Source organism: Phascolarctos cinereus, unplaced genomic scaffold, assembly GCF_003287225.1.
Source record: "Phascolarctos cinereus isolate Bilbo 61053 unplaced genomic scaffold, phaCin_HiC Scaffold_726;HRSCAF=1367, whole genome shotgun sequence".
Classification (NCBI taxonomy): Eukaryota; Metazoa; Chordata; class Mammalia; order Diprotodontia; family Phascolarctidae; genus Phascolarctos; species Phascolarctos cinereus.
In genome coordinates this window covers 334346109-334360836 of record NW_027556098.1, presented here as the reverse complement: position 1 = coordinate 334360836, position 14728 = coordinate 334346109, and the positions used below count along the sequence as shown (strand labels likewise).

At 35.7% G+C, this 14728-nt stretch overlaps 1 protein-coding gene across 1 annotated transcript in view; it reads right to left on the bottom strand.

Moving 5' to 3' along the window:
- NAALAD2 (N-acetylated alpha-linked acidic dipeptidase 2) overlaps positions 1–14728 on the bottom strand; it is an 80660-nt gene that overhangs the window by 14226 nt on the left and 51706 nt on the right. Inside the window, exons 11-14 of the mRNA XM_020993780.2 lie at positions 11619–11701; positions 10405–10468; positions 6868–6935; positions 1251–1342 (exon numbers count right to left, since the gene is read on the bottom strand). Of these exons, the coding sequence (XP_020849439.1) occupies positions 1251–1342; positions 6868–6935; positions 10405–10468; positions 11619–11701 (307 nt within the window). The remainder of the gene's footprint in view (positions 1–1250; positions 1343–6867; positions 6936–10404; positions 10469–11618; positions 11702–14728) is intronic.

Genomic DNA, 14728 nt, shown 5'->3' with positions numbered 1-14728 from the left:
TGCAACTGCCTTAGTGGCTGCTATACTGCTACCCTGCTACTTGGATACATGATACAGGGAAGATACTGGCTGCCTTTCAAGATTTCATAAAGTCCTCTGCAAAGGAAAAGAAGATACAAGAAGGTCTCTCTCCTCTACTTGACTCTCCAAACCAAGAGACCTGGTCTGCATGTTTCAAAGCTGGCAAGAAGGGGAGACATGAGGGGCAGGGATTATCCTTTTAATACATCCAGAGTTCCAGCTCAGCAGCCAACTAAAAGACTCTTCAAAACCATCCAGTTGGAACCCTTGCACCATCATGGCCAACTTTAGGGCATGCATGCTCTGAAGTAGGGCTTGGCACTGGGGCGCGGGGAACCCCTCCATCATGCATGCCTCACAGGGCCACATTATGTTCCAAGTGTTTACCTGGCATGCCAGCTGAATATGGTGTCACTACATGAGTATATAGATTTGACTTCTCTCATTCTTGCTCCTCATAGTTTTCAATATGGTTTTTGCTAGTGTCTTTTGTGCTCACTGACGGAAATTGAAGTCACCAAACATCAAAGATAAACAGTTGAATTAGCTTGAATATTTGATATTTGTTATATGATATTTATTAACAAGTAACTGTATTTAAATACCCAGATATTGTGCTTTGGGATTATGTTCTACTAAGCTCCTTTCTATTTTTTTTTTCAAAAATCAAAATGCAAAAGAAAACAATCTGAACAATGTTAACCACAAAAAGTAAAAAAGAAACTCTGAGTTACAGTAAATGATAATAATAATGATAGCTAGCACTTATATAGTCCCTACTATGTGTCAAGTGCTGAGAGTTTTACAAACAGAATCTCATCTGATCTTCACAACAACTCTGGAAGGTAAGTGTTATAATTATCACTTCCATTTTGCAGATAAGGAAACTGAGGCAAATAGCTTCTGTGACTTGCTCAAGGTTACTCAGTTATTAAATGTCTGAGGTCAGATTTCAAATCAAGTCTACTTGACTTCACTCAGGGTTCCATAATGCCCTGTGTCATCTCATTTCCTAATCAACACATAAACTTATTATGGGAGGCTGAAGTCAATATGTATTTTTTATTTTCTCCTCTATGTTATCTGTTAATTAGTCAATTGAATATAATCTATTGGAGGTCTCTGAGTCCTGGTTTTTTTTCTTTGTATTCTTAGTACCTAGCACAGTGCCTTATAGTAGACACTTAATAAATGTTTATTGAATTAAATTGAATTATTCATTCATTTACCTGGGTAGGTCATTGAATTCTGTTGAAGGATTTTTCTCCTTCCAGCTCTCATATAGAGATTTATCTTCAAAACCCTCATCAGGACTTCGAAGCTACAAAAAAAAAAAGTGTATTAGAAACATGCCCAATTTAAAAAAGTCATAGTGCTTATACTTATATAGTGCTTTGGACATTCTAGAGCATTTTTACACAGATTATCTTCTTTCTTACATCAACTGTGAGAGTAAGGTATCATTATTTCATAAATGAGGAGAGGCTCAGAAATTTACAAAATGACTTAGCCAAGACTTGAACTAAGGACTTGAACTGTTAACTCATCAGAATAATTTACATATTAATGAGGAACTCTCAAAGACTGAATATCCTTCTGGGGCCAAAGAAACAAATCTCTAATGGTATAATTTTTGGCACATGACATGCGAAAGTCCCAAAACTTTTGGGCACAGGAAGCCTGACTGGACCTCTTGAAATAATGCCATCTTTTTGGGTGATTTTATCCATCTACACTGAATAGTCATTCACTCTACCCACCTTTAAGGCTAACCTTCCTTTTGTTGATAACTGGCAACTTTGTGAATGGTTAACAAGTGAGAATGGGAGACTATGTCTTCATTTTTTATTTTTTTGATATATGTTTTTAAAACTTTGGGTTACAGTTTTTCTCCCTTGCTCCCTCCCCACCCACCCTCATTGAAAAGGCAAGCATCTCTATACAGGTTATAGATGTGTAGTTATGCAAAACACTTCTATAGTAATCATGTTGTGAAAAACTAAGTATATTTCCCTTCATCCTATCCTACCTCTCATTTATTTTATTCTCTCTTTTGACCCTGTCCCTCTAAGAAGTGTTTGCTTCTGATTATCCCCTCCCTTCTATCAACCCCCTGCTCTCTTGTCCCCTTCCCTCCTTATTTTCCTGTAGGGTAAGGTAGATTTCCATACACAATTGAGTGTGTATGTTATTCTCTTCTTAAGCCAAATCCTATGAGAATAAGATTCACACATTCCCTCTCACCTTCCCCCATTTCCCCTCCACTGTAAAAGCCTTTTCTTGACTGTTTCATGTGAGATAATTTACCATATTCTACTTCTCCCTTTCTCCTTCTCCCAGTATAATTATCTCACCCCTTAATTTTATTTTCCAGATATCACTCCTTCATCTTCAACTCACTCGGTGCCCTCTGTCTGTCTGTCTGTCTGTCTATCTATCTATCTATCTATCTATTCATATAATCTTTTTCCCTCCTACTACCCAAATACTGACAAAGGCCTCATGAGTTACAAATATCATCTTTCCATGCAGGAATGTAAACAGTTCAACCTTAATAAGTCTCTTATGATTTCTCTTTCCTGTTTACCTCTTCCATATTTCACTTGAGTCTTCTATTTGAAAGTAAAATTTTATATTCAGCTCTGGTCTTTTCCTCAGGAATGCTTGAAAGTCCCCTATTTCATTGAATGACCATTTTTTTACCTGTAAGGATTATACTCAGTTTGGCTGGGTAGGTGATTTTTGGTTGCAATCCTATCTCCCTTGCCTTCCAGAACATCATACTCCATTCCCTTAATGTACACTCTGCTAAATCTTGTGTTATACTGATTGTGTTCCTACAATACTTGAATTGTTTCTTTCTGGCTGCCTGCAATATTTTCTCCTTGACCTGGGAATTCTGGAATTTGGCTACAATATTCCCAAGAATTTTCCTTTGGTGATCTCTTTCATGAGGTGATTGGTGGATTCTTTCAATTTCTATTTTGCCCTCTGATTCTAAAATATCAGGGCAGTTTTCCTTGATAATTTCCTGAAAGATGAGGTCTAGGCTCTTTTTTTGATCATGCCTTTCAGATAGTCCAATCATATTTACGTTTTCTCTCCTGGATCTATTTTCCAGGTCAGTTGTTTTTCCAATGAGATATTTCATATTCTCTTCTAATTTTTCATTCTTTTGGATTAGTTTTACAGTGCCTTAATTCCTCATACAATTGCTAGCTTCTAATTGCTCCATTCTAATTTTTAAGGAGGTATTTTCTTCACTAACCTTGGACTTTTCCATTTGGCCAATTTTGCTTTTTAGGGCATTCTTCTCCTCACTGGCTTTTTGGACCTCTTTTGCCATTTGGGTTAGGCTATTTTTTAAGGTGTTATTTTCTTCAGTTTTTTTTGGGTCTCCTTTAGCATCACTCTCAGTTTTTCCTCTACTTCTCTTACTTGCTTCTCCAAATCCTTTTTGAGCTCTTCCATGGCCTGGGACCAATTCATATTTTTCTTGGAGGCTTTGGATGTAGGAACTTTGGCTTTGTCATCTTCTTCTGGTTGTATGTTTTCATCTTCTTTGTCACCAAAGTAAGAAAATATAGTTTGACTCTTTTTGCGCTGCTTGCTCATGATCCCGGCCAATTACTTGAGTTATAAACTCTTTGTTAAGGTAGGGGTCTGTTTCCAGTATGGGGAATGTGCTGTCCCAAGCTTCAGCGGTTTTATGCAGCTGTCTTCAGAGATACTTCTAGGGACCTGTAAATGTCTAGCTTCATAAGCTTTATAGGCCAGGCCAATTCAAGACATAGAATAATGGCTTATCCAGCTAACGGTTTAAAAAGAGCCTCATAATGCATTTCAGTGTAATCAATCAACATACCTCAATACTAATGTAGTATTTATTTGTACAGATGATGACAATTAGAGGAACATGATTTGGGTTTTCAAAAAAAAATTGTATTACAAATTCAGCACTAATCCTAGAAAATAAGACAAATTATCCTCCAAAGAAACATATTCTCAAATTTCTTTGTGGATTTGGCACACCTTTCCTTATTATGAAGATGGAAGGGGGCTAATGTTGCATAAGCTGTCACACTTGGTTGATACGGTTAGTTTTGCTAAACTGTTCACTCCCCACAACCTTTTCATTCTTTTATTATGAGAGATAGTCTCCTGGGAAGGGGAAGGGATGGCATATATTCAGAAATGAAAAAAAAAAGATATAATGAAAAGAAAGAAGGAAGAAAAAAAGAAAAAGAAAAGCACTGGGGAGATAATAATTAGTAAGGGAATACTTTAAAATTGATATTTACTTCTAAAAAACAAACTCATTAAATAATAATTCCTTAAAACAAATTAGGGTGTAATATATGACAAATAATTGAAGCACAGTATAGTAGGAATTTTACCAAAAGCATCTTGGAACCAAAATAACTCTGAATGAATTAATGAACCATATTCCAGGAATAAAATATTGTAACATAATGTGACGGTAATATATTTGGCAGGAAAGTTTTTTTAAAAATTATGTTTAACAACTGCTAATAATATATTTTCTAAATTAAAGTCAATATTTCATTTCCTTGAAAACTATGTAATTTTTTTTTGTTTGCAATAACAGTGACCTAAAGAGCTAGAAACAATTAAAAAAATCATCTCATGTTGGAGATGAAGAAACTTAGAGAAAAACAATGATTCTTTGCTATAATGTTGAGAATTCTCTAAAAACCATGCCACTTTACAGTATCCAGCATTCACTAGACTCCAGATAGGTACTGAGCCTCACTAGCCTGTTTAAAAATTAAGGTTTTTCCAGTCATGTTTGGCAACATGTGCAAACCTTAAGTTTAATAATAAATTTATTTCACAAAATGCCTCATTAGAGGGAAAATGCTTGAAAGTTCAGATCATATCAGACCTCATGAAATAACAATTAAAATTTAAAAATCAACTTGTATAATGTGTTCCATAAAAAAAAAATTCTACGTTAATTAGCTTCAATATTAATCACAAAAGTTACCTGGGAACTAAAACAAAAAGGCTTATGGAAGTTTCTTTTTGAAGCTGAGGAATTTGGTATTCTTTGTATCATTTGCCAGAGCACGAAGGACAGAAGCCCCTAGCGTGGCTCCTTCTGAAATGGATGAATGTAATCTTCTGAGAGCACTCTGTTTTGCAACTCTGATTCCTTTACCAGGTAATTTTTATGCTTAGTTAATTTTATTTGTGTTTTCCCACCCTACAATCGATTGATTATAAGGTCCATGTGGAGTATTTCTTGTCTAGATCATCTCAACTTTATATCTCCCTTAGCATCTAGGACAAAAAAGATACTTAATAAAAATATGTTGAATGAATGTCCTGAATAGAAAGCCTGTACATTTAAGTCATAATCATCTGTAATTTCAATTTGATATAGCTGGTCTCCTGTATTTCACAATCTCCAAAAACTCATTATTCTGCAAGATGAAGTCTACTCTGAAACTCATTCCTCCTCCCCCTGGGACTATTCCCTCCCTTTGATTGTAGAGGGAGGGGGTAAACATTCAGGAGCTCTTCCAGAACCTTTGTTAGAGGAGGGTGCCTAGGGAATTCACTTTATCGTTTCCCCCACAACTGAAGTACTGGATTTCATAATCCCCAGTAACTCACTATTCTGCAAAATGAATTCAACTCTGTAACTCATACCTGTGCAGGTAATTTCCTACCCTCATTTCAGGACTGCAACATAACCCTACTTCAGTTCTCTCCCTCTCTTCCATTTTTCAGTTTCTTTTTATGTGTTGTTTTTCTTGATTGGATTATAAGCTCATTAAGGGCAAGGACTGTCTCATACTTTTTTTTTCTTTTTTGCTTTTTGGTGAGGCAATGGGGGTTAAGTGACTTGCCTAGGGTCACACAGCTAGTAATTATCAAGTGTCTGAGGCCTGATTTGGACTCAGGTCTTCATGATTCTAAGGCTGGAGTTTTATCCACTGTGCCACCTATCTGCCCCTGTCTTATACTTCTGTTTGCATCTCTAACACTTAGTATAGTGCCTGGCATATAGCAGGCACTTAATATTGTTGACTTTGACTCTAGTGATCAATCAGATTAGAGTGTCATTCCAGATACTTCTTGGTAATTTGTATAATGGAAAGTTTAAGTATAATGGAAGGACAAGCTAGACTCCAATTTCAGGAGAGACCCAAGTTCAAATCATGCCTGACAATTAGTAGCTCTATTGACCATCAAAAAATAAGTTAATTTCTCTGAACTTCAATTTCTTGATTTGTAAAATGGGTATAAAAATAGTTGTACTTACCCTCATAAGACTATGTTATGTTATATGAGATAACATATATAAAGTACTTTGTAAACCTTAAAAAGTACATACAATATTAGTATGCTTCAGTTTAGTCTAAAATGAAGAAAATGTAAGACTGCTTGACTTCGGAATCCTGAGCATCAACTGAAACTTTATCTTCCCTGAACTCTCAGATTTGGGAGATAACATACATACATAAAATGTTGTTCAAGGGGAAGGGACTCATTTCAAGGTAAAATAGTTCTATGGGGGAATCTGGAAGTGGAGATGCTAACCACACACCCTGTTCCCTAAACAAATACCTGGGTTAACCAGACTTTCATTTTTTTATATTGAAATTGTTTTTCTGACTTCAATAATCCCTAAGCTTATATTCACTTGCAACCCTCATGATAAACTTGGTATCTTAATATGATAAATTACACGTTCTGAAACAATGGACAAAACTGGCTATAGATAGCAGTGTGATACATTAAGAAAACACCAACTTTGTACCTAAAAAGTCATTTCAAATTGTTTATGTGCAAATAGGAAAGGGCTTTTTAAATTACCTCTTTTGTTAGGTTGTATACCAGTCTGTACATTAGCGGTGTACAATCAATTCTCAAAGTGTAGTTCCCTGCAACATGAGAATAGAAGCATATAACATCTCAAAACAAAGCACAAATAATAAAAAAAGTTTGTCTTTCCTTTTCCAGTATCTAAGCATTAGAGATTCTAAGAACAGAGATTAACATACTTTGAAATGATTCCTTCTGGAAACTTCTGATTCTTCTCATTTAGAAAGGCAGACCAATAAAAAGAGAAGATGTTTGTATCCCCTAAGTAGAAATAATCTTTTAGAGGGCAAAGGATTTTTTGTTTGTTTGTTTCTTGTTCTTTCTATTTTCAGCACCCAGCACAGTGCTTTGTACATGGTAAGTGATTAATAAATGCTGCTGGTTTAAGCTAGAATTGGGCAAAAAAAGAGCAACACTCATGTAGGAAATCTGTGGTAAGCTGAGCTAATGTCAAAATGTTGACCTGCAAGAGCTGGGGAGAACAGTTGAAGTCCAAGGGCCTGGAAAGAAGCAGCTCATGCAAAGCTCTGCTTGACCCAGAGAACTTGAATAGCTACAACCCTATAGAGGGCCTTAGCAAGAATCAAATTGTGTTCAAATTGTGACTCCCTGAGGCACTTCTCTTAAAGTGGGCATATGTGTGTGTGTGTGGGGGGAAGAGGCGAGGGAGGAACAAAGGAAAGGCAGTTTGATTACAACAAATAACTTATAAAGGAAGATGAAGGAAAAAAATACATTGTTTACTGTGACCCCAGCCCCATCCAAGTAAACAATATGTATCTTTTTTTTCTTTTTCCTCCTTTATATGTGATTTGTTTTAATGAATCTGCCTTCCTTATTATTTAACCACTATGCTTGCAAGGATGAAAGTGAAACTGCATTGATTTTCCCTGGACTCTTGGTGAAGCTCTCACTAAAAAGCAGAGAAATAGCCCCTAGTGGTAAACAAGGTACTTCATATCATAGAAAACCCTGGGATAAGTGTTACATTAGTTTATTGACTTAATATGTAATTCCAAATAGGGAAAATAGGACAGCAAATATGGGCATTTGCCTATAGTCTAAAAACTAATCAATTACATGCTTTGTAAACTTACTTAAGGATCACATGGAAGACACCTCAAAAGTGTAAAAGTGTCCCCATCTAGGAATCAAATTCCATTCTCCCAAGTGGGAACATCTAATTCTAAACTAAAGAAAAAAAAAAGAATAATCACTGACATAAATCAAAAGAGTATGTAAGGGATTAACTATAACCCATTTTTATGTAAAATGTCTATCTATGATATCCATCTTTCTACCTGTCTATATATCAATCTATGAGTATCTATGTATTTCTACATGTATTCATCTAGGAGCATCTATGTATCTATTTATCTCTTTATCTACGAGTGTCTATGTATGTACCTCTACATCCATTGTTCCATGAGTGTCTATCTCATCCCCTTAATAAGAGGATTTGTTCTGTGAAGTCTGGATTCAGTCAAAGGGCCGCATTTGAGGCCCTAGAGGGCTACATGTGGCCTGAAGGCCATAGGTTCCCCACCCCTGGTCTATCTCTATGTCTTGATAGTCAGGTTATGCAGTGAATAGAGCACTGTGCCTGAAGTCAGGAAAACTTGAGGTCAAACCTGGCTTCAGATGCTTACTAGCTTTGTGATCCAGGGCAGGTCATTTAACGTTTGTTTACCTCAGTTTCCTCAACTGTAAAATGGGGATAACAGTACCTACCTCACAGGGTTATGAGCTTCAAATGAGTTAATATTTGTGAAGCAGTTAGCACACTGTATGTATGGCACATAGAAGGTGCTATATCTTATTCCCTTCCTACTTCCCCTTCTATATGTCTATCTAATAGTGTCTATCTGTTTGAGTGTCTATCAGTCCATTTCTCTTCCAGAATGTCGTCTCTCTGCCCATCAACTTGTTTATCGATGTGAATGTCCAGCTATCCATCAGTCTTTGTCTTCATGTTTTCAAAGTGCTTTCCTCACAACAATCTTATCAAGGAGTGAGTCCATGCATGACTACTCCCAATTTACAGGTAACAAAACAGGTTCAGAGAGATAAGTTGAGCTGCCTGTCATTATAAAGCTACTAAGTGTTAGAACTAAATAGAACTAGCCTTAAATGGATCTTTCAGTTCTCATGTACAACCAAGGGAAAACATACAAAGAAATCGAGTAAAAGAAAAGAGTTGGTATAAGAGTACTCCTCAGTAGCAATCTATGAACACAGAACTAGAAATCAGATCATCAGGGTTCTAAATCTAGTTTTGAATTTGGAGGGAAAAAAGTCACTCTCTCAAGGTATCCTTTTCCTCATCCACAGAATAAGGATAACTTTAGTACTCCTTCATAGGTAAGGATTCATTGTGAGTGTCAATTGACAAGGTCCAGAAAATGGTTGGCAGTTTTAAAGTCCTATATAAGTATCAGATGTTGTCAACATCACTCCAACAAAATAAACATTAAGCTAAATATGAAAGTATTTAAAAACTTCTATAGTATTTACTTCCATACCTATAGGAAATAAGCCCTCTTTTCTAGTTTTAAAATTCTTTTCTTGAGTATTTCTTCAATGGATCTTCGATTTCATTGATGTGGATATTCCCCACATTTCAACCCACCCATTCCTTCTCATTCTGTATGATTCTTATTCATCTTCTCCCTCAGATCCTTAAAAACGGAATCTATCTGCCTAATGGGCTGGAGGCTTTTCTGTAGGATTTATCATATTTTGGAACTACCCATGCAGGAATTAGCCTATCCACCCATTATGCCTCACTCTTTCTACATGATCAGTCGCCTCCTTTTCCAATTAGACATTTGCTCAACGATATCCCTCGTATACAGATGATCTTTGGAAATAGGCTACTACTACTTGTACCCTGCCCCTCTCTATTTCCCTCTGAAGTATTTACAGCTTTAGTTTTTTAGAACCTATGAGGTTCTCAAAAATTAACAGCTATAAAGCATCAGTGAGAGAATGTTTGTGCTCTACTCATTTTTCAAAATGGCTTAATGTTTGCACAGCACTATAAAAGTGTTTGAGAGGCTTTTAAAAATATAACCAAGAATTTGAAAATTAAAAAAAAAACAAGAATATTTAAAATAAAATTTAAAAATATTTTTAAAAAAATTTAAAATAGAAATGTATCTTTTTCTATATCCTTCTGAACATCTGTGAAATTTTCCTAGGCAAAGCAGAGTTGGCTTCAAAGTCAGGTCTTCTGTCATGTTAAGACACATGGGCTACAGAGTCAAGTCTTCTCTATTTAGGTTTAATCTCATGATTGATACCTCTACTTCCTCTAAGGACTACAATATAAATGTCAAGTAAAAATGTCCTGAATGGATAGCTATTGACTTCCCTACATCAGAAACAATAAATGTATGCTTAGTGTATGGCAGTCTTTTGAGTTATTTCTGCACATAATTATCTGAAATGCTATTGATTAGAATTGTTTAAAAAAACTACAAAATTATAAATAATTAAATCCCTTTCTTAATATCAAATAATATTTACCTTCTACAGAAGAATCTGCATTAATATAAGCTACTCCACGTTCTAGAAGTATTTTGGAATTTTCCTAGAAAAAAAGAAGAAACATGCATAAACATCTTATCTCTCTTCTCTTTCTCTATCTCTCCTCCAAAAAAAAAAGTAATAGAGCTTTAGGTTTAAACTGAATAACAATATTCTACCTTGCTTGAGAATACAATCATTTCTATTTTTAGAAAGGAATAAAAATCATGGAGTGCTGTAAAGAAATCAAAGATATTGAAGCTAACCTCAAACACTGATGTTTATGGGAGTAATGGTTTACATCGAACCAAGTGAATCAATTTGGAACATATATCTTTTAGACAAACTCAGCCCTATTTTGTATACCCATTCTCTTGGAAAACTGTCTGACACATGACCATTCTTTTCTGTTTGGTCCTCTGGATCCCAAACCTCCTTAATTTTGGATCCACGGTTCAGATCTTGGACATGCTTCATGTCTTCTGGCTCTCCCCTTCCCATACCACCTTCTACCCCATTCCCTCTCTGATAATCCTTTTTAACCCCACTACCCTGGAGGATATTATCTAGTCACCATTTCAGTGAATCCTGGAACAGAGTTCATCTGGCCAAGGATCAGATGGTTAACAGCCTTAAACGTGTCTAACCTTTTGATAACCAGCCAAAACCCGAGACTCTTCCAATCCCTCCCTTAAATGATAAACAAGACCAGAAACATCTAATTGTCTTTGCCACCACACATGTCCATACCCTACCAGCTCTACAGCTTTCTTCAGTGATCAAATCAACATTATCATTGCTATTGTGAAGTATGTAAAAATCTATTGCCCTATGATTCCACTGAAATCGATATGAATATGAATCCTAAGTTGCCTAGGCCAAAATACCCTTTCCTAGTCAATACTCCTTGCTACCTCATATCAATCCACGTGGTTCCCATCCCTCTGGGGTCTCTATTCCACTCTACCCTACCTTTCTCCTCTACCTTCCAGAACCGTATTCTACTGTTACCACAATTCTCTTCATATTCAAAGTGTGCTGTTTCCCAAATAGAATGTAAGCTCCTTAATGTCAGGGGCTGCTTTTGTTTTTTGTTTTTGTATTTTGGCACATAGTCAACTTGGCATATTCTAAGCTCCAGGTGACTATAAGAAAGTAAAAGTCTGCCTACTCTTTTAGAATGAAGATTTCATTACAACACAGTATTGACTAACCTCAGCCCACTCAGTGGATCCCAAGAGACCAAATTCTTCAGCATCCCAGCTAGCAAATATCATGGTTCTTCTTGGCCTCCATCCTGGAAACAACAGCAAAATATAGTGAGCCTTAGAAAATACTCCATATAAGTGAGAGTCAGGATCATAGTAACTTATATGTTTATTAAGTTATCATGAAAACAGACCAATTTGACATAAACTAACAACATGTCATTCCTATTTTTTAATTCAAGTTTTCACTTCAATTACATTAAACAAATATTTATTAAACATCTAATACATTTATGGCACAATGCATAGAAGTGACGATACAAAGACAAATAGTAACCTAGTCCCTGTCCTCAAGGAGATTACAATCTATCCCACGGCATGTGTACAAATTTAATTAACAGATATTTATTAAGCCCCCAATCTGCACGAGGCATTGTTAGGGGCCTGAAGATTATCTTGAGATTTCTGGCCTAGGATTCTTATATAACTACAGGGTTATGAGATCCTTCTTTCAGGCAAAGGTCAGCATAGCAGAGACAAGAAAAGTTGAATGCAATTCAATTTATGGTTTTAAGAAACATATCTAGTGTTTGAAGTCTCCTTAGAATCAATAGCATAGTTACAGGATTTGTACCCTATGACATAAATATGTACCCATGCAAACCTACTGGTAGGCAGGAAGACACTCAAGTTAAGTGTGGCAAGTTGATACATAGGTGTAGTGAAGTATGATCCTACATTTTCTCCATGGCTCTATCCCCTTTCTCCAGAAGCAAGAAGGAACACTTATAATTTTATGGAAAGGTACTAAATAACCCCTTTCTTATTCTTATTGAGGAAAATTAATAATAACCTCTCAGAGCTTCAGTTTTCCCATTTGAAACGTGGATATAATAATAATAACTCATAGATCAACAGTCTAACAAGTTAAAAGTACTAAACTTGGATAGAGGGAAACTTGTGTTTGGTCCCACCTTTGATATTTATCAGTTTGGTGAACCTAGGCAAGTCTTTTAACCTTGATCCTTTTTGTCTACTTATGTCAGATGGCTATTATGAGGAAAGAGCTTCACAAACTTTAAAGCATTATACAATAGGAATTATTTAATCTAAACAATAATGGCACTAAAATCAGTTGAATTCTAATTAACTGAAATAACAAATCCTGGTGAAGAGAATGGAAGAAGTAACCATCCCTCTTTCTCTATAGAGAGGCTGTTCTCTTCTGAAATCGAATAGAGTATATATTGTCAAACAAGGTCATTGTATCTATTGATTTTGCTTATAAGCATATGTTAAAGGAAGTGGGATATTCAAGGGAAAAGGACTATGGATTTAAAACAAAAATGAATTAAAAAAAGAAAATAAACAAAACCTTAGTCGAGGGGGAAGCAAATTATTACTATTATTATCATCATCCATTTTGGAGGTGATTAATTAAGTTCTAGGGTGAAAAATATAGGGACCAGAGGCAGCACAGAGATCCTGTAGCCTACTGGGACAGATCAATTTGCTAGTCACATGTAGGTAGCAGATTAGGATTCCTTTGCAACTTCACCCTGTGGCTCCTGGGACAGATGAGGGATTGTTTAATATCAGTCCTGAAGTATGCCCTCATTCCAGTTCATGCCAAAAGCCTTCTGCAGTGTTAGCAGGACCATAGTGTTCTATTGTTGGATCTCTATCTTGGGTCCTAATTCCAGGAGACTGCAATGTACATCACAATTGTACAGCAGATCTTTTAATTCAGAGCATTCTGAGTTTTATGAGTTCCCAATATTTATGCAAATTTAAGAAATGAAGAGACAGAACTGTCTTCTAATTTTTACCCATAATCAAGAAAATATTAGAGACTTTGGCTAAATATTTTTCTTTTAGTATTTAAGTTTGTTATCGTGGCATATACTCAATCTTGAAAATTCGACCTATACCTCAAGGGTAACATATTTATATCTTCCAAAAAGCATCCCAGATGCATTTCTCCTTTTCTCCTTAGGAACCCAAAACACAAAGTCTCCATAGTTTTAGTATTAAAGACAGAGCAACACAAGAAATTGCAAGATATAGGCTTAGAACACTAAAAGCCAAACCCTATATGATTTTAATTATCAACCTTGCCACCAGAGAAGAGAAAAGGAAATGGAGCACCCTGTTTTCATAAAAAAAAAACAACCCACAACAACAACAAACCATGAAGAAAGATGGGTATAAAGTGTTGCAGTTAAGTCTCTGTTGTTGGTTCTGTTTAGAGACCTTACCCTAATGGATTTAAAATACTGAATGACAGAAAAAAAGCACTATAATGTAACTTTAACACATTATTATAACAAGATCAAATAATTCCTGGGACTACAGGTCAGTCTAAATAAATACAGTATTTGAACAATAATATTTTACTTTACATACTGTTGTCATTTCCATGCATCAAATGACCTGATCTGGAAATATGTATCTGCTATATCAGTACTATATTGGGCTAAATATACATTAAAACACATATAACACCAGCAGACAGATTCCAGGGGCATATTGCTGAGCTGATTTGATAGGTTAGATAGATAGGCTGTGTCAAACAATCAACTGGAACACAAAAATCTAATCCAAATTCAGTTAAGATGAATAAAATTTTAATTTAGTTATTATGGGCCTGAACAACTACATTTAATACCTTTTAATGATAATTCCACTCAAAAAGCTTTTATTAAATGCCAACTGTGTGCAAAGTGAGTGTTAGTAGAAAGAGGGCCAGACTTTGAATTGTGAAAACATACTTCTATTCAAGTCTTCTGACTTGATACTGACTTGATACTTCATTGGTATTAGTGGTAGGTAGAGTTTTAGAGCTGTGTAGATGATTTGGATTTCTCTGGGTCCCACATGCTGCCATATTCCCACAATCCTTTCATACCTTAAATTTGTAAAGCACTGTCTTCATAATGACATTATAAGGTAGATAGGGCAAGTATTATATTCATTTTGCAAATGAAGAAATTGAGGCTATGAAATATTCCACACATTTGGTATGCATCAAAGTCTAGATTCTAAAGCTAATCTATATGTGACAGAGTAATCTTGCCAGTCAGCAGAAGATGGGAAAGAGATAAGAATCTCAGTGG